Source organism: Myotis lucifugus, unplaced genomic scaffold, assembly GCF_000147115.1.
Source record: "Myotis lucifugus unplaced genomic scaffold, Myoluc2.0 scaffold_1186, whole genome shotgun sequence".
Classification (NCBI taxonomy): Eukaryota; Metazoa; Chordata; class Mammalia; order Chiroptera; family Vespertilionidae; genus Myotis; species Myotis lucifugus.
Window position 1 is genome coordinate 25,235 of NW_005872234.1, and position 27,146 is coordinate 52,380.

The 27,146-nt window shown below is 39.9% G+C and overlaps 1 protein-coding gene across 5 annotated transcripts in view; it reads right to left on the reverse strand.

Annotated features, from left to right (window-relative positions):
• Positions 1-26,929, reverse strand: part of GPBP1 (GC-rich promoter binding protein 1) — a 48,812-nt gene extending 21,883 nt beyond the window's left edge. Inside the window, exons 1-2 of one of the 5 annotated variants that reach the window (XM_023748186.1) lie at positions 25,919-26,929; positions 6,642-6,761 (exon numbers count right to left, since the gene is read on the reverse strand). In XM_023748186.1, the coding sequence (XP_023603954.1) occupies positions 6,642-6,704 (63 nt within the window). In that variant the 5' untranslated portion in view covers positions 6,705-6,761; positions 25,919-26,929. Of the gene's footprint in view, positions 1-6,641; positions 6,762-7,225; positions 7,245-25,918 lie in introns of those variants that run through there. The other 4 variants (XM_006107429.3, XM_014449422.2, XM_023748187.1 and 1 more) reach the window with 4 other exon arrangements.
• Positions 26,930-27,146: the final 217 nt, after the last annotated feature.

A 27,146-nucleotide genomic window follows, 5' to 3' on the forward strand; every position in this document is an offset into this window, starting at 1 on the left:
AAAGCTACAGTTCTATTTTAAGTGCTGTCCTCTTTCCCCAAAACAAATGTTCAAAAAAATTATCAAAAGAATATATAAAAATGATTTAAAAAAATTAGAAGTGTATAAAACAACTATTTATAAAAGTTGCTGGTTTTTCCCACTACCAACTGATTAATCTCCGTTAAAACTTGGAACTGGCCCTAACCGGTTTGGCTCAGTGGATAGAGCGTGGGCCTGCAGACTCAAGGGTCCCAGGTTCGATTCCGGTCAAGGGCATGTACATTGGCTGTGGGCACATCCCCAGTGGGGGGCGTGCAGGAGGCAGCTGATCGATGTTTCTCTCTCATCGATGTTTCTAACTCTCTATTCCTCTCCCTCTCCCTTCCTCTCTGTAAAAAATCAATAAAATATATTTTAAAAAAAACAAACAAACAAACAAAAAAACTTGGAACTGTTTTGAATGCTCTGACCATTTCTCTGGGTTGTTTTATGTGACGATTTCCTCCAGGACAGGGAGGGGAGCTCCTCAGTTGCAATGGTAATCCACTACCTCTCCCCAACGTGGTCCCTCTCTCTCACATGGCCCATGGGACTTCCTGGTGCCAGCTGCCCTGCTACCTCAGGCCTCGTGCTGTCTGCTATGCCCTGAAAGACAAAGTCCTTGACTATCTCCTGTCTTCTGCGGGCATCCTGGATGCGGGTTCAGTCTTGTGGGAGGCAACCGATCAATGTTTCTCTCTCTCTCTCTCTCTCTCTCTCTCTCTCTCTCTCCCCCCTCCCTTCCTCTCTAAAATCAATAAAAACCTATTTTAAAAATAAATAAAATAGCAACAAGTACTATAATGCACTTGCATACATCTAGCCAAATACATGTAAGACTAAAAAAAAAAACTATGTAAAACTATAAGACATTTAAAATGACATATATATACACGCATACAAATATATATGTGTATATTTCTTAAACCAATATGAAAACAAAGCAACCCAAAAGAAATAATAAAGAATGTGAACAGCCCTAGTGAGTTTGGCTCAGTGGATAGTGTCGGCCCATGGACTAAAGAGTCCTAGTTCTATTCCAATCAAGAACACATACCTGGGTTGTAGGCTCAATCCCTGGCCCTGCTCAGGGTGTGTGCAGGAGGCAACCAATGGATGTGTCTCTCACAATCAACATTTCTCTCTCCGTCTCTCCCTCTCCCTTCCACTCTATCTAAAAATCAATGGAAAGGTATCCTCGAATGAAGATTTAAAAAAAAAAAAGGGGACTGTGAATAAGCAATTCACAGAAATGTAATTTAATGTCAAAGAACAATGAAAATGCATTTTATAGCCAAGACTGGCAAAAATGTTCACTCTGATACTGTGACAAAATTTTGGCAGGAAGCCCTAACCGGTTTGGCTCAGTGGATAGAGCGTCGGCCTACGGACTGAAAGGTCCCAGGTTGGCAATATCTAATCAAGTCTCAGCAATTTTTCTTTTAACTACAGGTTAGAGCCTTGTTACTAGAAGTTTGGTCCACGGACAAGCAAAATCAACATCACTCTGAAGAGTTTAGAACTAGGGTCCTACCCTGAAACCTACTCTAATCAGAACCTGCATTTAAGAAAACCCCAGGGTCATCTTATCACACATTATTAGAGCTTAAGGAGCACTGGCCTAGACGATTCTTACCCACGTACAAGGAAACATTACAAGAACACTCAATGCAGGGCTCTCTCTAGGAGCCAAAGGTAGAAACCACCTGAACTGAATGGACAGATGAAAGGTGGCAGAGGCACAAGGCAGAACACTAGACAGAGTTTTCTATAATTACACTAAATCTGCAGGTATCAACATGGAAAAAAACCTCAAAGGCAGGATTAATGTAAAAGCAAGATGCAGACATATAAATGAATCATTTATATAAAAACATGAAACATGCAAAACAATACTATTTATTAACATTCACATAGCGAATAGTGATTAAGAACATGCATTGAGACTACCTGTGGGGGAGAAAATGAAGACTTTTAAAACAAGTGTTATAAAGAAGTAAGCTGGACTTCAACTATACACAATGTTTTATTTCCAAAAGATCAAGCTAATATGGCAAAATATTAAGATATGAGTATTGTGGGTGTTTAAGTGTTCACTCAATTCTCTCTACACTTCTCCATACATTTAAATATTTCACTAAAACCTTCTACATTTTTAAGGAATTACCAAGACAAATTGTAGAAAAATATGTGCCATATTAATGGCAAGCAAATCCCACAATATGAAAAGCTATTACAAATCATTAAGAAATGGACTGCATTAACAAAGTTCTTAGAAATTTTTCCTAGCCCTAACTGGTTTGGCTCAGTGGATAGAGCATCGGCCTGCGGACTGAAAGGTCCCAAGGTTTGATTCCGGCCAAGGGCATGTACCTTGGTTGCGGGCACATCCCCAGTAGGAGGTTTGCAGGAGGCAGCTGATCAATGTTTCTCTCTCATCGATGTTTCTGACTCTCTGTCCCTCTCCTTTCCTCTCTGTGAAAAATCAGTAAAATATATTTTTAAAAAAAAAAAAAGAAATTTTTCCTAACACAAAAATATGCTCAATAAAGTACCATTTTTCACCCAATTTCACAAAGACTTAAAAATGTGAAAACATCCAGCATCACCAAAATTAAAAAAAAAAGAAAAGAAACCAGCCCCCTTGTAATATTTTGATGGGATTATAAATTGGTGCAATTTTCCCAGAGTAATTAGGCACTATCTACCAAATATAAAAACATTCTGATTCAGTGACTCTACTGCTAGGAATTTACTCTACAAATATATTCCTGCAATTTAGTCCATTAATAAGTACTCATTAAATAATCCATGCAGATCCACTCAATACAAGATTATATCCACTGAAGAGTTAGGTCCCCGTGTACTGACTATAGAAAGATATTGGAGATGCCATCCTTGAGGGGGAAGAAAAAAAGCAATCTTATTTGTTTACTAAAACCAGGATAAAAATATATTCTGGTGCGTGAATAAAAGCATCCTGGGCCCTAACTGGTTTGGCTCAGTGGATAGAGCGTCGGCCTGCGGACTGAAAGGTCCCAGGTTCGATTCCAGTCAAGGGCATGTACCTTGGTTGCGAGCACATCCCCAGTGGGAGGTGTGCAGGAGGCAGCTGGTCGATGTTTCTCTCTCATCGATGTTTCTAACTCTCTATCCCTCTCCCTTCCTCTCTGTAAAAAATCAATAAAATATATATTTTTTTTTTTTAAATAAAAGCATCCTGGTATTTCATTTCTAAAAATTAGTTTACTACCTAATAATCAAGAAAAGAAAGTTATTAAACTGATAACATTTAAAGTCAGATACACAGGGATTCCTGTCCTAGCTCAAGAACTTCGGAACAGGTTACTCATCTCTCTCAACCTGTGCTCTCATCTGTAAATGAGGAAAAGACCGGAGTATCTACCACTTACGATTTTTGTCATAGAAAGTATTTTACACAGTGATTGGTATGTAGTAATGCCTCAAGAAACATTAGATGATACAATGAACAAGGAAGAGTCCGTCTCTCTCTCTTGCACATTTTCATTCTTTTTCTGGATTCCTTAGAATATCTGAGTCAGTTACAAAAAACTGTACATAGTAAACAGGAAGTTTGAATACTATACAAACTCTGATACTTTGAATAAACTCAGCTACCAGTCTGACTGGATTTTCTGATCCTCTGTTGGCCTAAAGTTTAAATAGCACATATTTTTCATGCAGGCTCACATTGCTAACACCACTGACAAGTACAGAATTAATCACTGTTTTTTAAATGTTACCATGACAGAATCAATAAAGCACTATTGCTATGCTCTAGCCATATAAATAACTACAGAATACTGAATACGAATATGAAAATGTATTGACTATAGCAGAATCTCATAACATGTTATTTTGTTTAAAAAGAAAAAAAATTCCCTATTCACTTTCCTACCACCCATCTACTCTTAATACCGCACCCCTGGCATTTTCTTTTTTCAAACAATTACTGCACTGAATCATTTATACGCCATAAGCATCTATAGAAACAAGCGGCAGACCTTTTAAAATTAAATTCAAAATATTGTGGCGGTTAACTGGTAAAAGGATGCTTCAGCCTAAGGACCAATCAATTCATTGTATTTCCTAAGGTAAGATGAAGGGAAAGAAGTATCAATAACAAGGCTTATCTAAAAAGGAACCTAAATTTTTAGTTATCTACAACCATTTCAGTTTGGCATTCCTCTAATAATAAAAATGTTACTTTTCCCAAATTGCAGGTCAGAACCTATTAAAAGGTGATGAAATCTGTGCCAGTTTGCATTTTTTAATGGAAAAAGAACAAAAGACCCTAATAGCCCAGCCAGTGTGGCTCAGTGATTGAGCCTTGACCTATGAACCAAGAGGTCACCGGTTTGATTCCCAGTCGGGGCACATGCCTGGGTTGTGGGTTCTATCCCTAGTGGAGGAGGGCATGCTGGAGGCAATCCGATCAATGATGTTTCTCTCATCTGTTTCTTTCTCTCTTAAAAAATAAAAATAAAAACATGTATTTTTTAAAAAGACAACAGGAAATATTAGTGCAGCACAGGTGTATGCTTTTTAGTAATACCTACATGTATACAAAAACATTCTGTGAAATTTACTTCTGACTGGGTTCCAATAAACACTTCAAAAAGCAATGCCCTATGTCAGATATTATCAATGCAGTTTAAAATCTCACCACATGATGGCGCTAAAATTCTACAAACCTCAGAAAACTACTGAAGTTCTGAAAATATTTTTACCCGTAAGTCCTTGTATCATTCCTTCAAACAAATATATGAAAGAATTCCATTAAGTTGAAACAGAGAACCCAGCAGTAATTATTATTTATTCCACTTATACAGCATAAGATTTAAAAGGGCTCTGTAGAAAACAGGTTAATTATAAATGTGAGTCCATAAATAGAGATTTTGAGATGAAAGTAAAAGACAGAAAGTAATAAGAATTCATACAAAAAGTTATTACTGGAAGGTGTGTGTTTGTGTTTATCAAAACTACTTTGGGTAAAGTATAAGGAGATAGTTTCAAATACTGCTGGTTAAGAGTTCTAATTGATACCATTTTCTGGAGGCAATTTAGAATAAGTGAATGAAAATTTAGAATAGGCGATCCCAATTCTCAAAGTCATCATCACTGGTTATGAGGGCCTACATCCAGATCAAGAGTCAGGTTCCAGAATGCAGGGTTTCACCAGACATAAAAGTCAGTCTCTGTCAACCACAGATTAACATTTGAATGAAGAATTATTCTCAAACGTTTTCATGTTTTGCAACTAACTTTTCAGGTGCTGGTAATTTTCTTGATCTGCTTACAAATAAAAACAAGTCTTATGCTCATTTCAGAGAACATGCACAGCAGAGAAGAGGGAAGCAGAAAATTCCTGTGTATCCCAGCTCTGAAGTGAGCCTGGAAGGAAATGAGCCCACTAACGGGACAGATGAGAGCAGCTGAGGGGGAAAATTAAGCAGCAATTCCAGAAACCGACACATCAGAGAGAAAGGAGTAAACAGAGAGTCTGAACTAAGAGGTCATCCCAGTGGCTTAATCAGTAGAAGTCTCCATTCCCAAACAAGTTCAAATCCCACTTTACAGGACAGGAAATGGAACGTCTCGTCAATTTACGGACTGCCAAAGATGAGTCCTATGGAAAGAGAACAGGAAAAGCATCCTGGCTCACACTCACTCATGACAAAAGGCAAGTCAATGAGCCTTCCAGTGACTCAACCTGCATAAAAAAGGTATGATTACTAAGATCCAACTTCAAACATTAAAATTCTATTGCCTAGGAATTCTGTCACTCCAGTGCAGCTTTTTCAACATATCATAGCCAAATTTATTATGCTCTAACAAGTCCTCATAAGGGAACAACTTTCCAAATTATAAAATTGTTCCCATAAGAGCTGTTTTAAATACTGTTCATAAAACCTGGTAGAGCTTTATTAATAGGCAGCAGATGGTCAAGACCCTCTCTTGATTTCTTCAAATTAAGGAAAGAAGTGGACGACAGCTATTAAGCCAAGCAGATTGCCTCTAACAATTCCAAAGTCCCTCGTACAAACTGTGCTGTTTTGGTAGTTTAGTAAAATGAACAATTCTGAGATTAGTGAGTCCTGATATTGTAACAATACTGCAAACTCCTCAACACTCCTGAAATTTTAGTAATGTGCCATTCAAAGTCTCACTGATTATACAAAAAAGAAGTCTTCCAGTTATATGGAAAGACTTCAAAAACCTTCACTTAAAAGGAAAACAACGAACATTATCTATCTCAAAGTAAATAAGGCAATTTATCAGAAAAATAATATAGAAAAAGGTAGGATGCAAAAGTAATATTCAATATACTAACAGATTTGAAATAGTGTATGAAACTTTTATTAGTACAAAAGACAACTTTGAAGTAAATGGTTTCATATGATGATGGTATACTGAAAACTGATTTTTTAAATAATAAAAACCAATAGATTAAATAAAAACTAACTTAAATGTTAATACAAAAAGTATTTCTCTGCAAAAATATTAGGCCTTCACGTTTTAACTACACTTGTGTAGAATGTGACCAGAGAGACAGACAGAAAGACAAAAAGAAGAGAGAAAGATGCAAGAAAGAGTACCTTTGTTGATGATGGTGGAGTGGGAAAATTAAGCCAGGCTGGAGCAAAGTCATGCTGCGCCATTTAGGTCCAGTCTCTCCGACTCAATGAAACAAGGCTTCAACACCTCATGGCAAGTCCCTGTCACATAAAAATGGAAGGAATTAGACCTGCAGCTCCTGGCCAAAATGACCTTCTTATTCTGTGTTCCTTTAAGTTACAATGATCTTATGCTTCAAGGTTCCACTTATTATGAGATTCCAGAAAAGGCAAGTGATAGAAGCTACACCAACAGGGTGGGTGGAGGGCCTTGGGGAGGGGAATGAGTGCATAGGGAAGGAGGGAATTTCTGAGGTAACGGTATTATCTAGGATTGTGGCGATGGTTATTTAAATGTACATTTGTCAGAACTCATCAAATTGTACACTTAAACCTAGCTAATTTTATTGTAAAAAGTATATCTCAATAAAGCTTATTTTTTAAAAATAAAAATGGCCTTATCACAGACTAGACATTCAGTGTCTCCTGATATCACACAATAGGACGCACATAACACCATCTATGATTACTCTTGCCCCACCCCAGCAGGGAATAAGAAATCTAACCTAACTACCAATCTGCAGGAAATTCAACCAAGTTAATCTTCCGACATCTGACGGAAGTAATCCAACAAATCCAGATCACAGGATATTCTACAGGTCAAATGATCTTCAACAGATAAATGGTTTTGAATAAGCAGATCAATTAAATACAATGTGTGGACCTTATACATAGATCCTTACTCAAACCAACCAACCCTTAAAAAAAATAAAAATTATGAAATAAAACACTTGAACATGAACTGAATATTAAATAACATTTTAAAAATTATCACTCACGCCCTAACTGGTTTGGCTCAGTGGATAGAGCGTCGGCCTGCAGACTAGAAGGTCCCAGGTTCGATTCCGGTCAAGGGCATGTACCTTGGTTGCGGGCACATCCCCAATAGGAGGTGTGCAGGAGGCAGCTGATCGATATTTCTTTCCCATCAATGTTTCTAACTCTCTATCCCTCTCTGTAAAAAATCAATAAAATATATTTTAAAAAATAAAAATTACCACTCATTTTAGATGTCATAATGGTTAGTGGAATGATGGTATAAAAAAAGATATGTATAGATGTCTTTACAATTAAAAATTGATATAACTGGGATTGCTTTAAAATAAGCCAAGAATTAATGAATAGGTTTGTAGTTGAAATAAGGTTGTCCATGTTTATAAATGTTGGTACTAAGGAGTGGTATAAATCCTCTTCTCTACTTACATGCATAGTTGAAATTTTTCATAATTAAAAGGTTATTTTTATTATAATCATCACAGTAAGTATCTTAAACATTTTAGCAACTTCTTCTCCTCTGAATTCTAAATTAAAGTTTTTGGGAGCCTCTCTCAATTGCATCAATAAAACTTTCAAGTTGCCAGTACAATCTAAACACAGTAAATTCAGTTTTCTTAAATAAGGCAGAAGCCAAGTAGACAACTAGACTCTTTTCAATAAAGAAATCAGATTTTCTGAACATCAAGATGCCAAAGTTTAATAACAACAAATGTTTTATATTCACAAATAATCTCAACAATGAAAAATTTTAAAAATGAAATGATCAATACTACTGTTAATCTTCCTTTTTCAAGTCACCCGGCCAGTGTGGCTCAGTGGTTGAGCCTCGATCTATGAACCCCAAGAGGTCACAGGTTCGATTCCCAGTCAGGGCAAATGCCCAGGTTTCAGGCTTAATCGCCAGTGGGGGGTGTACAGGAGGCAGCCAATTGATGTTTCTATCTCTCTATCCATCTCTCTCTAAAATCTGTCAAACTACAGTGGGAAGGCCGGGGAGGTTTGGGGGGCAGGAGGGGAGGGTAAGAGATCAACCGAAGGACTTGTATGCATGCATATAAGCATAACCAATGGACATAAGACACTGGGGGGTAGGGGAGGCCAGGGGATTGTCAAGGGCGGGAAAAAAAGGAGACATATGTAATACTCTTTGTAATACTTTAAGCAATAAAACAATTTAAAAAAATAAAATAAAATCAATAAAAACATAGGAAAAAACAAGTCTTCTGTCAAATATTAAGTGCTATGCCCATCATTTTTTAAAGTTATATCAATTTCCTATCCTACTTCTTAAAAAATTCTCAGAGTATTACAGAAATATTCTACATCTACTATCCCAAACTGTGCTGGTCTATTAAAAGATAGGTTAAGCCCTAACCAGTTTGGCTCAGTGGATAGAGCATCAGCCTGCAGACGGAAGGGTCCCAGGTTTGATTCTGGTCAAGGGCATGTACCTTGGTTGCAGGCACATCCCCAGTAGGGGGTATGCAGGAGGCAGCTGATGGATGTTTCTTTCTCATCCATGTTTCTAACTCTATCCCTCTCCCTCCCTCTCTGTAAAAAAAATCAATAAAATATATTTAGAAAAAAAAAAAAAGATAGGTTAAAGAGTAGCCAAATACAAAAAAACAGACATAACTAGTTAACTCACTATAGTAATAAAAATGTTTAAATGCTAAATGCTCATGAGAGCCGGGCATAGGAAAACATTGATAAAATTAGAAAAACCTGACATAATTCCAAGAAAACACTTATGAAACAAATGTGAGATTTTTTTAAGAGAATACCTAGTCAAAATCTATATATAGAAAAGCCTAATATGCAAATTGTCCCCTCAGGAGTTCGATCACTTGCTATGACGTGCGCTGACCACCAGGGGGCAGCGCGGAACGAAGGAAGGCCCCAGCCACCAGCCACCAGCCAGCAGCCGATCGGCCCTGATCGCCGGCCAGGCCTAGGTACCCTACCCGTGCCAGAAGTTCGTGCACCGGGCTTCTAGTGAACTATATAAAAATTCAGACATTCTAATTCTACTACATCTTGTTACTTTTTAAAGTCTTCTGAAATAAAAATGAAATCTAAAGTGTTTTAGACTGTATGAAGGATTTTTATTATCTATTGGGGGCCCAGTGCATGAATTCATGCACATTGAAAGGAACTGTGGACTGAGAGGCTGCAGTAGGCACAGGGGAGGGTCTCGGCCCACCCTCCATGCCCCTGCCTGGCCCCTCCCGCCGTGACCCCCGGTCCTGTCTGCTGACGGTGCAGAGCAATTGGGGCTGGCACCAGCAGCGGGTGCAAACAGGACTGGTGCCGTCAGCGGGTGCGAGCGGCGGCTGCTGCCCTGATCGCCCCTCAGGAGCGGGGTGGGGGGTGGATAAGCCCTCAGGGGCGATCAGGGCCACCACCAGCAGCAAGTGTGAGCACTGGGCGGGACTATAGTGCATGAGTACAAAGAATTTTCAGTAACCACCAGAGGCTCGCCCCAATGACAGCAACCAGCAACCAGCGCCCCACCTTGGTCTGGCACCCCCACTCACCTGCTCCACCATCCCACCACGGCCAACACCCGCCATGTTCCATACACGCCCCCGGTGGTCAGCGCACGTCATAGCGACCGGTTGCTTGGTTGTTCCGCCATTTGGTCTATTTGCATATTAACCTTTTATTATATAGGATTTTGACATGAAGCTAAATACTAAACTGCTTTGTGATGGAATGTTACTTTTCCAACAACTTTTTGTTGTTGAAACTCTTAAGATTATAATCCTAATAACTCAATAGGAATGAAAATTTACTTTTATAACTTGTACCAAATGACAATTCACATGAAACTCCAGAGAACTTAAATTAACCAATAATTTAAAGCTTATCATTTTAAATAGGGTCTCATCCAAAATGATGGTTAAGTGAGAAATTGTGTACTGAACACTATCCCTGAGACATCAACATTACCTACACATTTCTGCAATGTCTTCAATGAACTGTAATTTAAATCTAGTTCTTAAAGAATAAAGTATGACTAGCTAATGGCAGAAGTTTATTCGTGCTCTGAAAAAAGCAAAGAGCAAATACTAGTTCATATGATAGATTTACAAAACTGTTGTTGAGATCAAGATGTACCACCCCAAAATATACCACTTTGACAAAAGAATAGTTTTGAGCTGAAGGCATCTGAGTTCCCAAAATCCCCTATCTAAAGCAGAGCCTCCCAAAACAATTTATCAATCCCCTACATTGGAGCAACTCCAACCTTCTCTCTGGGAGACAAAAACAATCCGAAATCACCCAAACATTGCCACAAACTATCATTTCTCTAGTCAGGTTCTCCAGCCAGGTTCTGTCTTTATTCTCCTGTTACATCTGTATTTATACCAGATTATGTAGCTTAAGCATGATTGTTGGTAGTTAAAGTGATTAACTACCCACCTGGCACTTAGTTAAGGGGTTTTACTGATTTATTCCCTTCCTTAGTCCTGTTAATCCCCAACTCCAGGGAAAAATCCCCACCTGGGGAAACAACCTTTCTCGGGGAGGTGGCCCTGTTTAAAATACATAGCGCTAAGAAGGGGAGCAAACATATGCCATATACGCCGGGTCCCTTGAAACATAAGCTGTGCAGATGTTTCTTCCCTGCAGCGACTGTGTCAAGCAGCAAGGGTGGACCGGCTCCCGGCAGAGAGCATTATGCTAAGTGAAATAAGCCAGTCAATGAAAGAAAAATACCACATGATCCTACTCATTTATGGATAATAAAGACCATTATAAACTGATGAACAAAAATAGATACAGAGGCAGAGCAGCATCGAACAGACTGTCAAACTACAGCGGGAAGGCTGGGGAGTGTTGGGGGACGGGGGGATGGGGGGGGGGTAAGAGATCAACCCAAGGACTTGTATGCATACATATAAGCATAACCAATGGACACAAGACACTGGGGGGTAGGGGAGGCCCGGGAAATGTCAAGGGGGAAAAAAAAAAAAGGAGACCTTTGTAATACTTTAAGCAAAAAAAAAAAAAGCTGCTGGGTGGGGCAGCAGAGAAGCCCATGGCCTCTCCCATGGGACAGGCTCCACGTCTCTCCCACCTTCTCCCCAGCTCTCCTCGGAGGCTCTGCTTGGCCGGCACAGCCCCTCCCACACAGCCTTTGGGGTGCCCCGACCCCAGAGGAGAAAGGGGGAGGCTACAGACAAGAAGTCGCAGGAGGAGGGGGCAGAGCAGGGCCACCAAGTTAGATGGAGGAGAGGGAGGGAGAGAGAGACCCCACAGGACTGGGGACAGAGATGGGCGGGGAAGGCGGGCCGGGGAAGCATCGCCCTTGGTTGAAGTAGAAATCCTGACCCCATTTTACAGACCCCAGTGGAGTGAGTACGTGGGGGGGGGGGGGCCGCAAAGACAAAAGAGGGTGTGAGGGGGGATTGATTTTAGAGAGGAAGGCAGGAGAGAGAGATAGAAACATCAACGATGAGAGAGACTCGATCTGCTCCCTTCTGCAAGCTCCCTACTGGGATCGAGCCTGCAACCCAGGAATGTGCCCTTGACCGGAATTGAACCCAGGACCCTTGAGTCCGTGGCTCTATCGACTGAGCCAAACCATCTAGGGCAGTGGTTCTCAACCTTCCTAATGCCGCAACCCTTTAATACAGTTCCTCATGTTGTGGTGACCCCCAACCATAAAATTATTTTCGTTGCTACTTCATAACTGTAATTTTGCTACTGTTGTGAATCGTAAATATCTGATATGCAGGATGTATTTTCATTGTTACAAATTGAACATAATTATAGCATAGTGATTAATCACAAAAACAATATGTAATTATATATGTTTTCTGATGGTCTTAGGCAACCCCTGTGAAAGGGTCACGACCCACAGGTTGAGAACCGCTGATCTAGGGCAACCCATGGCCTATTTAAAACCGCTGCAGTAGGCTGAGCAGGGGTCTTACCATGATGGTGTTACCTGATAATGAGGGTGTCTCCTTATGTTGGGGTAACAGGAACTGCAGTGAAGTAAAGACACATGGAGCCTGCAAAGGGTTACACACACACACACACACACACACACACACACACACACGATGCAATTTACTTCGTGTGGCAGCTGCAGAGGGTGAGCAGAGCCTTGGAAGGACATGAGGTCTCCAAGACCAGGGGCTGGAGGGTAAGTGCAGTGCGTGCCGAGCATTCCGCACTCGACCAACCAGTCGCTATGATGTGCACTGACCACCGGGGGGCAGATGCTCCGACCGGTAAGTTAGCTTGCTGCTGGGGTCCAGCCAATCGGGACTGGTGAGACGGGGCTGGACACGCCCTGGAGCCCTCCAGCAGTCCCTCCCCGGCCACCGGCCAGATCAGGCCTGGGCGAGATGGTCCTGATCAGCCCAGATCAGCCCTGATCGCCCGCCAGGCAGAGGGACCCCACCTGTGCATGATTTCATGCACTGGGCCTCTAGTATAATTATATTAACCAATGTCACCCCAATAAATTCAATAAAAAGGTTAAAAAAAAAAGACTGCAACCTGTCTCAGCTTGAGGATTTGCATACTTTACACAAGATAATATGCTAATCCTGGTGTATTTAAACTTTTATTTTTTGCACTAATTTCTTTAAATTTTTTCATTAAAACATTATCCTTGTTAACAAAACAAAACAGCCCTGGCTGGTGTGGCTCTGAGCATTGTTCCATGCACCAAGAGCTCAACAGTTCAATTCCCAGGCAGAGTACATGCCAGGGTTGTGGGCTCAGTACCCAGTAGGGAACATGCAGGAGGCAAAAATCTGTTTCTCTCCCACTGTTGTTTCTCTCCCTCTCCCTTCCTCTCTCTAAAATCAATAGAAATTTATTTTTTAAAAACAGCAACAACAACAACAAAAAAACACCACTAGGTGACCACAAGCTAAGAGTCAGAGGCTACCCAAGCCAAAGAATACAGACTCTGCCCTGGCCAGTTGGCTCAGTTTGTTGTAATGTTGTCCTGTGCACCAAAAGATAGCAGGTTTGATTCCTGGTCAGGGCACCCAAGAAAGGCAACTGATCAATGTTTCTCTCTTTCTAAAAATTAAAAAAAAAAAAACCTAAAAAGGATACAGGCTTTACAAAAATAATTGAGAAAAGTTACTGAATGAACAAACAACTACAACCCACAGCAGGCAACTGAGGATTGGGGGTAGAGGGAGAATATTCCATTCCCAGAGTCGACAAATTACAATATTAAAAATGTTCAATTTTCTACCAAAAAAAAAATCATGCAAAGAAATAAGAAAGCATGGCCAATTCACAAGCAAAAAGAATTGGCAGAAACTGTCCCTGATGAAACACAGCCCTCAACTGTCTGAAATACAAAGAGCTGAAGAAAACCAGAACAATGTCTCAACAAATAGAGCAGCAATAAAGACACAGAAATTATAGAAAAGAACCAAAGAAAAATTCTGGAGTCAAAGAAAACAATGACTGAAATGAAAATTTCACTGGACAGTTTCAATAGCAGATTTGCGGCAGAAGAACCAGAGAACTTGAAGAGAGGTAACTTAAAATTGTAAGTCTAAGGAGCAGGAAGAAAAGAAAAAAAACCAACAGAGCTGAAAAGATCTGTGGGACAGCGTACACATAGAAGTTCCAGAAGGAAAAAAGAGGAGAAAAAGGCATAAAGAGTTATCTAAGGAAAGAATGGCTATAAACACTTATCAAGTTAGTTAAACACACAAATATATGTATCCAAGAAGCTAACCAAACCTCCAGAAAGATAAACACAAAAAGATCCACCTCTGGGTGCCATCCTGCGTCCCCACATGTGTGCACTTCTTGCTTGGCCCCTTTTCCTCTCCAACAAGATAAACTGCCATGAGCCCAACTGCAAGCACAGGTGCACACTAGTAGGAAAGAAACTGCCCACAAAAAGAAGGTGGCTTCACAGGACAGCTACAGCAGGTGATGAAAAACTTCAGTTCTCCCCACATAAGTTAGGGGTAAACAATATCTCTGGTATTGAACAGGTGAGTAATATTCACAGACCTAGGAACTGTGATCCATTTTAAGAACCCTGAAGTCCAGGCAACTCTGGCAACCAGCACTTTCACCACTACTGCCATGCTGAGACACAACAGCTGATGGCAATGCTGCCCAGCATATTAAACCAGCCTGGGACAGACAGTCGGACTAGTTTAAGGAGAATGACATGATCTTACAGATAGAAAATTATAAAGAATCCGTGGGAAAAAAAGAGAAAAAACCTATTAGAGCTAATAAATTCAGCCATGTTTCAGGATGACAGATAACTCAGAACTCAGGTGTACAAATGACAACCCAAAAGGAAAATTTAAACAATTCAATTAATAACATGCAAAAGAATAAAATATCTAGGAATAAATTTAACCAAAAAGGTATAAAACTTGTTCACTAAAAACTACAAAACACTACTGAAGGAAAATTTAAAAGACCAAATAAATATAAAGACATCCCACATTCAAGGACTGGGAAACTTAATACTGTTAAGATATCAGTATTACCCAAAGTGATACACAGATTCAACATAATCTCTATTAAAATTCCAACAACCTTTTCTGGAGAAACAGAAAAGTCATTCTCAAATTCATTTGAAACTGCAAGGGATCCCAAATATTTAAAAGTATATATATATTGAAAAAGTTAGAATTGTGGGACTCACAGTTCTCTATCAAAACTTACTACAAAGCTACCATGATCAAAGCAGTGTACTACTGACATAAGGACAGATATATAAATCAATGGAATAGAATTGAGAGTCCAGAAGTAAACTTATACACATATGGCCAAATGAGTTTTCAAAATACTTAAGATGATTCAATGGGGGAAAGAACAGTCTTTTCAACAAATGGTACTGGGACTCCAAGTGACACCATATTCAGAAATAGATGCAATAATGGATCAAAGACAACTAGAAAAGCTAAAACTATAAAACCATCAGAAAAAAATAGAGGTAAAGCTTCATGACCTTGAATTTGGCAGTGGATTTTTAGACATGACACAGAAACGCAAGTTAACAATAGGAAAAAGAACTTTTATCAGACAAAATGGACTTTAAAACAAAGGCTATAAGGACCCTTCATAATGATAAATGGATCAATCCAACCAAAGGATATAAACCTTGTAAACATTTATGCCACCAACAAAGGAGCAACTAAGGATACGAAGCAAATACTGATGAGCATAAAGGGAGAGATTAAAAATACAGTCATAAAAGATGATTTTAACACCACACTGACACCAATGGATAGATTTCCAGACTGGAAATCAACAAGGAGTGTCTTTAAATGGCACACTAGAGTAGATGGACTTAATTGGTATTTTCAGAGCATTTCATCCCAAAGAAGCTGAATATACATTCTTTTCAAGTGTACATGGAACATTTTCTAGGATAGATTACATGCTAAGACAATAGCTAAAAGGACATACTGAATACATACATACATACACACACACACACACACACACACATACATACATACATACACACAAACACACACACACCTTGCTAGGCAATTTGCTTAGGGCTTTATAAGTATTATCTCATTCAGTCCTCCCTGCATCCCAGGAAGTTATTATATTTTCTTCAAAACAAGAAAAAACAGGTTTATATATGTAGATATACAAATATATAGATATACGTGTGTATGAATATATATATTATACATATATACACATACATATATATGGCACATAGAGTTCCTAAGGTCACAGTACTAATCAGTGGCAGCTGAAATTCTTAAGCACTATACACACCCACATACATACACTATAAATAACCCAGGATACATTAGGTAGAGACCTTTCTTATCTTATAAAATACTAGAGGCCCGTTACACAAAGAGATTCGTGCAATAGGCCTTCCTTCCCCTGGCTGCCGGCACCGGTTTTCCTCCGGCATCCAGGACCCAGGCCTTTGGTCTTGCCACAGCGGAGAAGCCAAGCCTCTTCAGTCTTCAGTCCACGCCTGTGTATGCAAATTAACCATCTTTGTTGGGTTAATTTGCATGGTCACTCTGATTGGCTGGTGGGTGTAGCGGAGTGACACCAATTTACATGTTTCTCTTTTATTAGTGTAGAAGACTAGCTTTAATATCAAGTACTGAAGCATTTCCCTAAGTTCTGAGTAAGATTTAGTCTTACAACTATCTCAAACTACACAAAGTACAAATCTCAATCTCTTCCTAGGCAGGTAAAGGCAAGTACTTTGAGCTACCACTGCAGTCACAACTAGCTCTCCACTAATCTAGCCAACTTTGTCCCCAAATAGACTCTTGTACTCATTAAATTCAGCCCTTGGAAGGATAATTTAAAGGAGTAAGGTGAAAACATTTTCACTCCCTTTCCTCTGTTTACAAGTTCCTATAAAAGGAACTCATATTAGTGGAGGAGAGACCAAAGAGTAATTCATGTGAAAAATCTGAAACTATCAGTTGAGTTATAGAAAAAAACTAAGGCAACTAAGCTTGCATTGCAATAGTCCTTAAGCCATCTTATCAGGTGAATCCCACTTTTCAAGTCGTTTTCAACATAGCTAGTAATCCATGAAACACTGATTTCATCATTTACCTGGTGGTACTGTAATACAGCCCCAAGTTTAGTCTTCTTCAGCTTCAGTAAATAAGCCCTCATACATGCTCTACGATTCAGAATAAGGACTCTATTTACTCTATATTCACAGAACTTCAGAACAGACAAACTACATGAATTTAGGAATCTTAGTTTTGCCTTGTTTGCTACTAAAAGCCCAACACCAATGAAAGTGCAGCACAGCAGGCACTTAAACATCTGCTGAGGCAATGACCATCACTAACACAGACCAGCTCAAGAGATAAGAATCCTACATCCACTGCTGAGTCAATGTTTCACAGTAAATAAGTTGATACTTTGGACACTACTTCCTCATTTCCAATATAGAAATACTGTCATTTGTTTTCCATTATGCTCAGGTACAAATTAGGTAATAGTAACATTTCAAGCCACTGGAAAGCAGATTGCTCTATGAATTCAAAATGGCATTCTTTTGCAACAGGTCTTTCTTCACATGCCCATAAAAAACAATTTCCCCTTTTAATCCAATTTCCTATAGCAGATTTTAGAAAACAAAAATATGTCAATCATGTTTTAAAATAAAGAAGAAAAAATCAAATGCTATAATTTCTATCAACTGCTCAATAGAAATGACATAATACATACCAATGAAGAGTCCACAAATTTCCACACATATGGTCAACTGATTTTCAGTAGAGGTTATTTCAAAGTGATTCAATGGGAAACAATGTCTTTTAAACAAATGGAACTGGGACAAATGGACATCTACACTTAAAAAAAAAAAAAGAACCTCTCAACCCTTTCCACATATTACATGCAAAGAAGACAATAGACCTGTAAATGTGAGCGAAACAATAAAATTTCTAAAAGAAACAGGAGAAAATCCTGTGATCTTGGGTTAGGCAAAGATTTCCTAGGACACAATAAAGCACAAACCTTGAAACAAAAATTAACCGATTTTACCTCAAAATTAAAAATGTCTACTCTTAAACACACTTAAGAAAATGAAGACAAACCACAGACTGGGAGAAATTATTCGCAAAAGATTTGTATGATACACATACCCAAGTAGAATATAAAGAGTTCTTTCCCAAAAAAAGAATTCTTTCAACTAAGTAAGACAAGTGAATTTTTTTAAATGCTCAAAAGATGTTTAACACCTCACCAAAGCACATAAAAAGATAGATGCTCAACATCATTAGGGAAATACAAATTCAAACTACAATGCAAATTCAAACTATACACCCACTAGAATGGTTAAAATTAAATTCTGTATCATTGATCTAGAGTTGTGCTGTCCATTATGGCAGCTAGTAGCCATATTTGTTATTTAAATTTAACCAAAATTAAATAAAACTTAAAATTCAGGTCCTTATCTGCACTAGCCACATTTCGAATGCTCGTTACTGGCTAGTTACCACAAGGAGCGGTGCAGACACAGAAAACGTCCATTATCTGACAAAGCTGTACTGTACAGCACTGCTCTACGACTTACAACACTAGTAATTAACTCTAACAGAAAACAGATAACACAATTCAAATTCTGGCTCCCTCACTTACTGAGGACCTTGAGTAAATTATTTAATCTCAGACTAAGTTTCTTAAAACCATTAAATAGCATTTATTTCACAAGGTAATTGGGAAAAACTGAGATACTATACAAACATTAGTTGTGCCAAAAGGAAAATACTTCTGAGATCAAACCCATTCGAAGGGTGTATTTGAAGAAAGTCAGAACTATCATCATAAGGAAAATAAAATGTAGTTGCTAAGAATATTTTCTAAGTTCCTGAAACAGAATAGTATTGTACTTTCCTCCAATCACCACCTTAAAAACTGAAACTATGAACCATAATAGTTGGGAGTCTAGACTCTGGAAACAGAATGTATGCATCCAGAAATGTCACTTACTGGTCATATGGGAAGTAACTTAAAATCCCCTGACTTCATTTTCTCATCTGTAACATGAGGACAACAATAGGACCTTCCCACACACGGTGTGTATGAGGCTTAACTTATGTCATATACTTAAAAGACTTAGAACACTGCCTGGAACATGGTAAGCATTGATAAATATTAGTTATCGAGATCTGCTCATTATCATAGGTCTTGATATTCAGAACACAAAAAACTCCTACAACTCAACACAAAAACAATCTGATTTAAAAAATGGCCAAAGGACCTGAGTAAACTTTTCTCCAAAGAAGGTATATAAATTGCCTAAGCACATGAAAAGGCATTACTAATCATTAGGGAAATGCTAATCAAAACCACAATGCCCTAGCTCAGCGGTTCTCAACCTGTGGGTCGCGACCCCTTTGGGGGTCAAACGACCCTTTCACAGGGGTCGCCTAAATACATCCTGCATATCAGATATTTACATTACGATTCAAAACAGTAGCAAAATTACAGTTATGAAGTAGCAACAAAAATAATTTTATGGTTGGGGGTCACCACAACATGAGGAACTGTATTAAAGGGTCGCGGCATTAGGAAGGTTGAGAACCACTGCAGCTGGTTTGGCTCAGTGGATAGAGGGGTCGGGGCCTGCGATTCCAGTTAAGGACACATGCACGGTCCCAGCTCAATCCCCAGTAGGGGACGTGCAGGAGGCAGCCGACAGTGATTCCCTCTCATCATTGATGTTTCCATCTCTCCCTCCCTCTCCCTTCCTCTCTGAAATCAATAAAAAAATACATTTTTAAAAACCACAATGAAAAAAAACGAGATACCACTTCAAACCCATTAGGATGGTTATTATCAAAAACACAGAGCCCCGGGGTCAGTAGCTCAATTGATCCAGATAAGCCAAGGTTGCAGGTTTGGTCCCAGATCAGGACACATATAAGAATCAACCAATGAATGCAAAAAAATAACTGAACAACAAATTGGTATTTCCCTCTCTCCCCCTTTTCCCTCTTTCTCTCTAAAAATCAATCAATAAATTAAAAAATATTTTTAAAATACACACACACAAAAATAACAGCAAGTATTGGAAAGAATGTAAAGAAATTGGAACCCTTGTAGACAGCTGATAAAAGTAAAAAATGGTGCAGCACCTATGAAAAACAAAGTTCCTGAAAGAATTACATAGAATTACCATATGATCCAGCAAATTTACTTCTGGGTTTATAACCAAAAGAATTAAAAGCAGGGATTCAAACCGATATATGAACACCAATGTTCACAGCAGCACTGTAAGCAGCCCAGTGTCCATCAACAGATAAAAAGATAAACAAAATGTGGTATATACATACATTAAATTATCCTGTCTTAAAAAGAAAATTCAGATTCTGACACCTGCTACAACTTGCATGAACCTCGAGGACATTATCTGAGTGAAACAAGCCAGTCACTAAAGAACAAATAGTGCACAATGAGGTACCTAGTAATCAAATTCATAGAAATACAAAGTAGAACAGTAATTGCCAGGGGAGAGAGAGAAAATTGGGAGTTAATGCTTAATTGGGTGCAGTTCTGGAGATGGATGGTGGTAATAGCTGTAAAACATTGTAATGTGCTAGATGCCACTGAACTGCATGCTCAAAAGTACCTAAAATGGCCAACTTTAAGTTTATGACCCTCATACACTGTTTGGGAGATTAGTGTGAAGGGGTGGGAAATTCCCTCCATCTCATACATTGGTTAGAAAGGTAGAAGGATTATACCTTCTAAATTCATTTAAATTTAGAACACACTTTCTTCTCTAAACTTATAATAGTTCAACTTCCTATTTGTGGGGTGAAAATTTTGGCTAGTTATATTGACAATTATGAGGTGTGAAGGATTACCTCCTACTGTGATTTTTAATATGTCACAAATAATTCTGATAGAAGATGGTGTCTGCAGCCTAGATTTAATGATTTGTTTCTAATGAAAAGAATGTGACTTCTAAGAATAGGTAGGTCATAAAAGGCACCACACCTCACCTATCCCTTTTCTCAAGTCACTTGCTCTGGGAGACACAGCTGTCATGCTGTAAAGAAACTCAAGCAGCTGGCGAGGCCCGCATGGTTCAGTGGTTGAGCATCGACCTATGAACCAGGAGGCCACGATTCGAATCCAGGTCAGAGCACATCCCCGGTTGAGGGCTGGATCCCCAGTGTGAGGCGTGCAGGAGGCAGCCCATCCGTGATTCTCTCTCATCATTGATGTTCCTATCTCTCTCTCTATCCCCCTCTCCCTTCCTCTCTGAAATCAATAAAAATATGTTTTTAAAGAAAGAAACTCAAGCAGCTGGATGGTGACATACACAAAGGCAAAAAGAACTGAGTCCTTCAGACAACAGCCAGCATCAACCTGCCAGCCAATGAGACCACCACTTGGAAGGAGATCCTCCGGCCCGTCAAGCCTTTCATTGGCTGCAGCCCTGGTCAATTCATAAGATTTTATGAAAGACCCGGAGGGAACCCGAACCACTCAGCTAAACTGCCCCCAAATTTCTTACCCACAGAAACAATGTTGAAAAAATATTACTTTAAAAACTCACTCATTAAAAGGATATATATTTATGTCCACTGAAAAGCAAACTAATTTCTTTAGCTAGTATGCATGTGTAAAGGTAAGTTCCTGACGATTTTTCATTTTTAGAATTTTTAAAAATCTATTTGCAAGTTCTGTCTTTCAAAGGAAACAACCTATTTAACTAGGTTAAAACTCTTGTTCTTGCTAAAAAGATGCGGAAACTAGCAATTACTCGAAGGGATACAGAGCAAAAGCCTGTAACTGATGGGTGGGGCGACTGACAAAAAGGGAAAAAAGCAGATAAAAGTTAAAAAAAAAAAAAAGAGAGACCCAACCATTAAAGGTTTATCAGTAATTCTAACTTTGGTTTCTCGTGAGGGTTCTATTGAAAATTATGGACCTGATCCCCAGGAAAATACGTAAACACTCCTAAAATTACCCATTTCAAAGAATTCTCTAACTATACTGTCTCCCACACCCACCATGCAGCCAAAAAGAATTCATGTTGGAAACTCCTGACACACAAAACACTGGGAGGGAAGGAGAGGCAGGGACCGCATCTCTTTCCAACCTACTTTCCCTAAGCATGTCAACTACACAACCTAAGGGCTGCTGAAGTGACAAAATGAAAGGCTGTACTTCAGATTCTCTGGCCACAGGAGAGAGGAGGGGGAAAAGAGAATGGAACTAAAGGCAAAAAGGTGAGTTAACAGGTGATTTCCTTGGCCAAGGACCAAGCTAGAATAATAAATGAAACTGGAAATGAGGAGGCAGGGCCTGAATAAGTATTGCAGGTCATGCAATTAAAAGCAACAAGAGCCCTAGCCGTTTTGTTTCAGTGGATAGGTTGGCCTGCAGACCAAAAGGTCCCGGGTTCGATTCCAGTCAAGGGCACATGCCTGGGTTGTAGGTTCGATCCCCAGTAGGGGGCGTGCCGGAAGCAGCTGATCAGTGATTCTCATCATTCATGTTTCTATTTCTCTCCCTCTCCCTTCCTGTCTACAATCAATAAAAATATTTTAATAAATAAATAAATAAATGCGCCCTAACCGGTTTGGCTCAGTGGATAGAGCATCGGCCTGCAGACTGAAGGGTCCCAGGTTGGATTCCGGTCAAGGGCATGTACCTTGGTTGCCGGCACATCCCCAGTAGGGGGTGTGCAGGAGGCAGCTGATCGATGTTTCTCTCTCATGGATGTTTCTAACTCTCCATCCCTCTCTCCCTTCCTCTCTGTAAAAAAATCAATAAAAATATATTTAAATAAATAAAATAAACGCAACAAGAGAAAAAGTCATTTCAGAGACTATAATACTGATTTAACATGTAAAATGTATTAAGCAGAATATTAAAATATAAAAACTTTACATCTATATTACAGTCCATGATTAACAAAAAAACCTTCAAATGCATTATTTCCATCTGTTTTATTAAGAACTAAGGCCAAAAGAGGTTACGTGAATATACAAGGTCACATGCGCCCTTTTCTAGATATTCCAAATCCTAAACCAAAAACCTTTCTAACTCCCAGACATTCCTCACTTTCTGCATCACTGCCCTTACCTGGATCTAAACTGTCACCTAAACATTCTCATCAAAAATTAAACAGGCCCTAACCGGTTTGGCTCAGTGGATAGAGCGTCGGCCTGCGGACTGAAGGATCCCAGGTTCGATCCCAGTCAAGGGCATGTACCTTGGTTGCGAGCACATCCCCAGTAGGGAGTGTGCAGGAGGCAGCTGATCGATGTTTCTCTCTCATCGATGTTTCTAACTCTCTATCCCTCTCCCTTCCTCTCTGTAAAAAATCAATAAAATATTTTTTAAAAAAAATTAAACAGAAAAGGTGGTTGCATCAAATACAGTTAGATAATTTGGCCTGAGTTTAGGTTCTATCCTCACTTGCTAATTTTACTTTCAGACTAGAGACTTCCATCCTTATTCCCTTCTCCTATCTATAACTCCCCTAAATTTTATTTTCTTCTTTCTGTTCACTCCTGTTCTTTCCTTATTGTTTCCCATTAGTCTTATTTTCCTACTAGTCCTCCCTTTCTCAATTCTAAAGTGTCAACAGCTATAAACACAAAAATCCATGTAGTCATCTCAATTCAAAGCCAGGGAAAAAGTAAAACAGTTAACATGCATTTAGCTCCAAACCTGGGCAAAGAGGCAAGGGTGCATGAGATCTCAATATAACCTGACCCCACATGTTAATACTTTGCTAACCCAAGTTATCACTCATAGCTACTAACAACAGCAAAACCAACAAAAGTTTCTCTTCTATCTTTTAGTTTGTCTCCAAATAGCAATCAAAACTAACTACAAAGAAGCAGCATATGAAAAGAAAAACAAAAATATCAGGATAATGCACAAATAAAATTGAGTTAATCAAGTAAAACCCACAAAGCAGAGTTAAGTATGGTACAACGATTACTAGTACCAGCATGGGGCTTGGAGAGTTGGTCAAGATGCCAATCTATCCTTAGCCCTAACCAGGTTAACTGCCCGTCTCAGTCTCCCTAAATCTTAGTTTTCTCACCTATGCCACTGTAATAGTACTTTTCTCATAGGATTATGCTAATTAAGATATACCATGTAAAGTACAAGGCAAACACATGACACAATCACCATCTACAAATGTTAGCCATTGTGATTGTTATTTTTAGACCTATAGTTTAGGCACAAGAGAAAAAAAAGGAAAAAATGGGATAGGAGAAAAAGAGGTACTTATGGGGGGGATAAGCAGCAGCCCAGTCACTGTTCCAATAGCTACCAATACTATAGATTTCAATGCCCAGAAAATATTTATCAAAACAATCAAGTAAGGCCCAGCTGAGGTGGACCTGTGAACCAGGAGGTCTCCATTCCTGGTCTGGGCACAAGGGGGCATGCAGGAGGAGCTAATCAATGAGTCTCATTGATGTTTCTCTCTCTCCCTCTCCCTCTCCCTCTCTGAAATCAGTAAAAATATATTGAATTAAAAACAAACAAACAAAAAACCACCATTCAGTCCCGTAAGATAAATATTAAAAAATAATTCATGCCCTAGCTGGGTAGCTCAGTTGGAAAGAGCTCCATCCTGATACACCAAGGTTTCATGTTCAAACAGGATCGGAGCACATACAAGAACCAAGTAATGAATGCATAAGTAAAACAACAAATTCAATGTTTATCTCTATCTCTCTCCCCACCCCTTCCTCTCTCTCTAAAAATCAATTTTTTAAAATAAAAGGTAATTCGCCGAAACCGGTTTGGCTCAGTGGATAGAGCGTCGGCCTGCGGACTGAAAGGTCCCAGGTTCGATTCCAGTCAAGGGCATGTACCTTGGTTGCGGGCACATTCCCAGTGGGGGGTGTGCGGGAGGCAGCTGATCGATGTTTCTCTCTCATCGATGTTTCTAACTCTCTATCTCTCTCCCTTCCTCTCTGTAAAAAATCAATAAAATATATTTTTTTAAAAAAATAAATAAATAAAAATAAAAGGTAATTCACTCACCAAAAAAATTCTATTATGGCAATTAATATTCGCTTTTTAAAATACATTTTATTGATTTCAGAGAAGGAGGGAGAGAGAGATAGAAACATCAACGATGAGAATCATTGATCGGCTGCCTCCTGCACGTCCCTTACTGGGGATGGAGCCTGCAACCCAGGCATATGCCCTTGACCAGAATCGAACCCTGGACCTTTCAGTCCACAGGCCGACTGCTCTGTCCACTGAGCCAAACCAGCTCGGGCGGAGCTGAGATCTTAAGGAATAATTTGAAATAAAACCACTTCAACAAGTTTAAAAAACTTAATTTCTGCCCTGACCGGTTTGGCTCAGTGGATAGAGTGTCGGCCTGCGGACTGAAGGGGTCCCAGGTTCGATTCCGGTCAAGGGCATGTACCTTGGTTGCGGGCACATCCCTAGTGGTGGGTGTGCCAGGAGGCAGCTGATCGATGTTTCTCTCTCATCGATGTTTCTAACTCTCTACCCTTCTCCCTTCCTCTCTGTAAAAAAATCAATAAAATACATTTTAAAAAAATAAAAAACTTAATTTCTATGATAGATTCAAATGTTAAAACTTATGCCTTAAAACAAGCTACTTCTGAAATAGCATATTAAAAACCAAGCCCTATAAGATTTTAAACATGAATATCTTCTTGGGGTTTTTTCTACCAATCTAGGAATCCATAAAGCCTAAGGTGAATAATAGCCATATGTACCTTCTTTCTTTAGGAGCACAAAAAATTAAAATTTGGACTGTTTGATCTGAAATAGTCTTAAACCTTAACTCCTTCCGCATTTAAAATTAATAGTTGTTTTCAGATTGTCCAGAGCAATATTATTGGGAGACACTGAAAGGTTCCAATAACAAAGGCTACATTGACCCTTACTACATTTTACAAATGTCCATTTGACATGCTCACCATATATAGACAGTACTTACAAATTCCAACAGGACCGCACAAGAAGGTGTTGGGCTTTTCTCTGTGATCTTTGTGTTTTCCAGTTTGTTTTTTTATTTTGTATCCTCTGAAATAAAATCCAAGTTCTTTGAAGATACTTAACCTATGACTATTTGACATAGAGTTACTTCAAGTCAGCTACCCATACTTCAGGTTTAAAGTTTTCATATGGCTACCTCCAGATTAGCCAAGTTCCTGGGGTTTAAGGTGATCAAGTCTTCTTTATTATTCCATGTACTTGTCAGTGTTGTACTTATCCACTGGAGATGAAATATCCAATTTATGACCCAAAAAGCAAAAACAAAAAGAAAGCTTCACATCGGAAGAGCATTCCTGAGCAGCACTCGGAGACGCAGCTATCTCAGCACGACCACGCTGCTGGGAAGCGGCACCATCTTAGGTTTCCACGTAAATAAAAGAGAAAAGGAAAAAAGCGGGTCTCCTTCAGTGTCTTCATTTAGAGAAGCCGCCCCATTGTGACACGCACGGGGCTGAGGTCAGAAATTCCCACAAGTTTTAAGGAGAATAAGCTGCCAGGGACCTTCGGCACGGTTTCAACAGGAATCGGAAACTTCCGAAACTACCCGAGGCACGAACCGAGCATCGCTTACAGTTTCGGCTGACACCACCACAGGGGTGGGGACGGCCACAAAACACACACAAACACACACAAGAAAACAAGCCGGCGGCTGAAGCCCCGAACCGGTTATATAATCCGCGGGGGCCACGCCGGGAGGACCGCCGGCGCCCGTCTGTCTCAGCAGCGCGCGGAGCTGTTCGCTTCAGAGACGATCCTCGCCCATTCAGCCAACTTCTGGGGCAGAATGACCCGAAAGCAGCACTGTAATTCCAAAATGGCCACTGGGAATCCCGGGGCCCACACCCTAGGAGAGGATCTTCACACCTGAGCGACGGCGATCACCTGGAAAAGTTGTGTAAAAAAAACAAACAAACTTGCATTACCCGGAGGCGTGCGGTGGAGAGCGGGGCCTGGGAGCGGGGCGGCCCCGGGGCCGAGGGGTGCTGAGCGGCGGCCAGGGGGGCAGAGGACTCCCCAATGGGGGCGGGGGGCGGGGAGGCGGAAGGGGCGTCGGTGCCCGGAAGGGGCGCGGTACCGCGGTTATGTAAGGAGCCCACACTCCCCGGCACCCGTTCCCCCGGAGAAGGGGCACCCGCGCACAGAGGACCC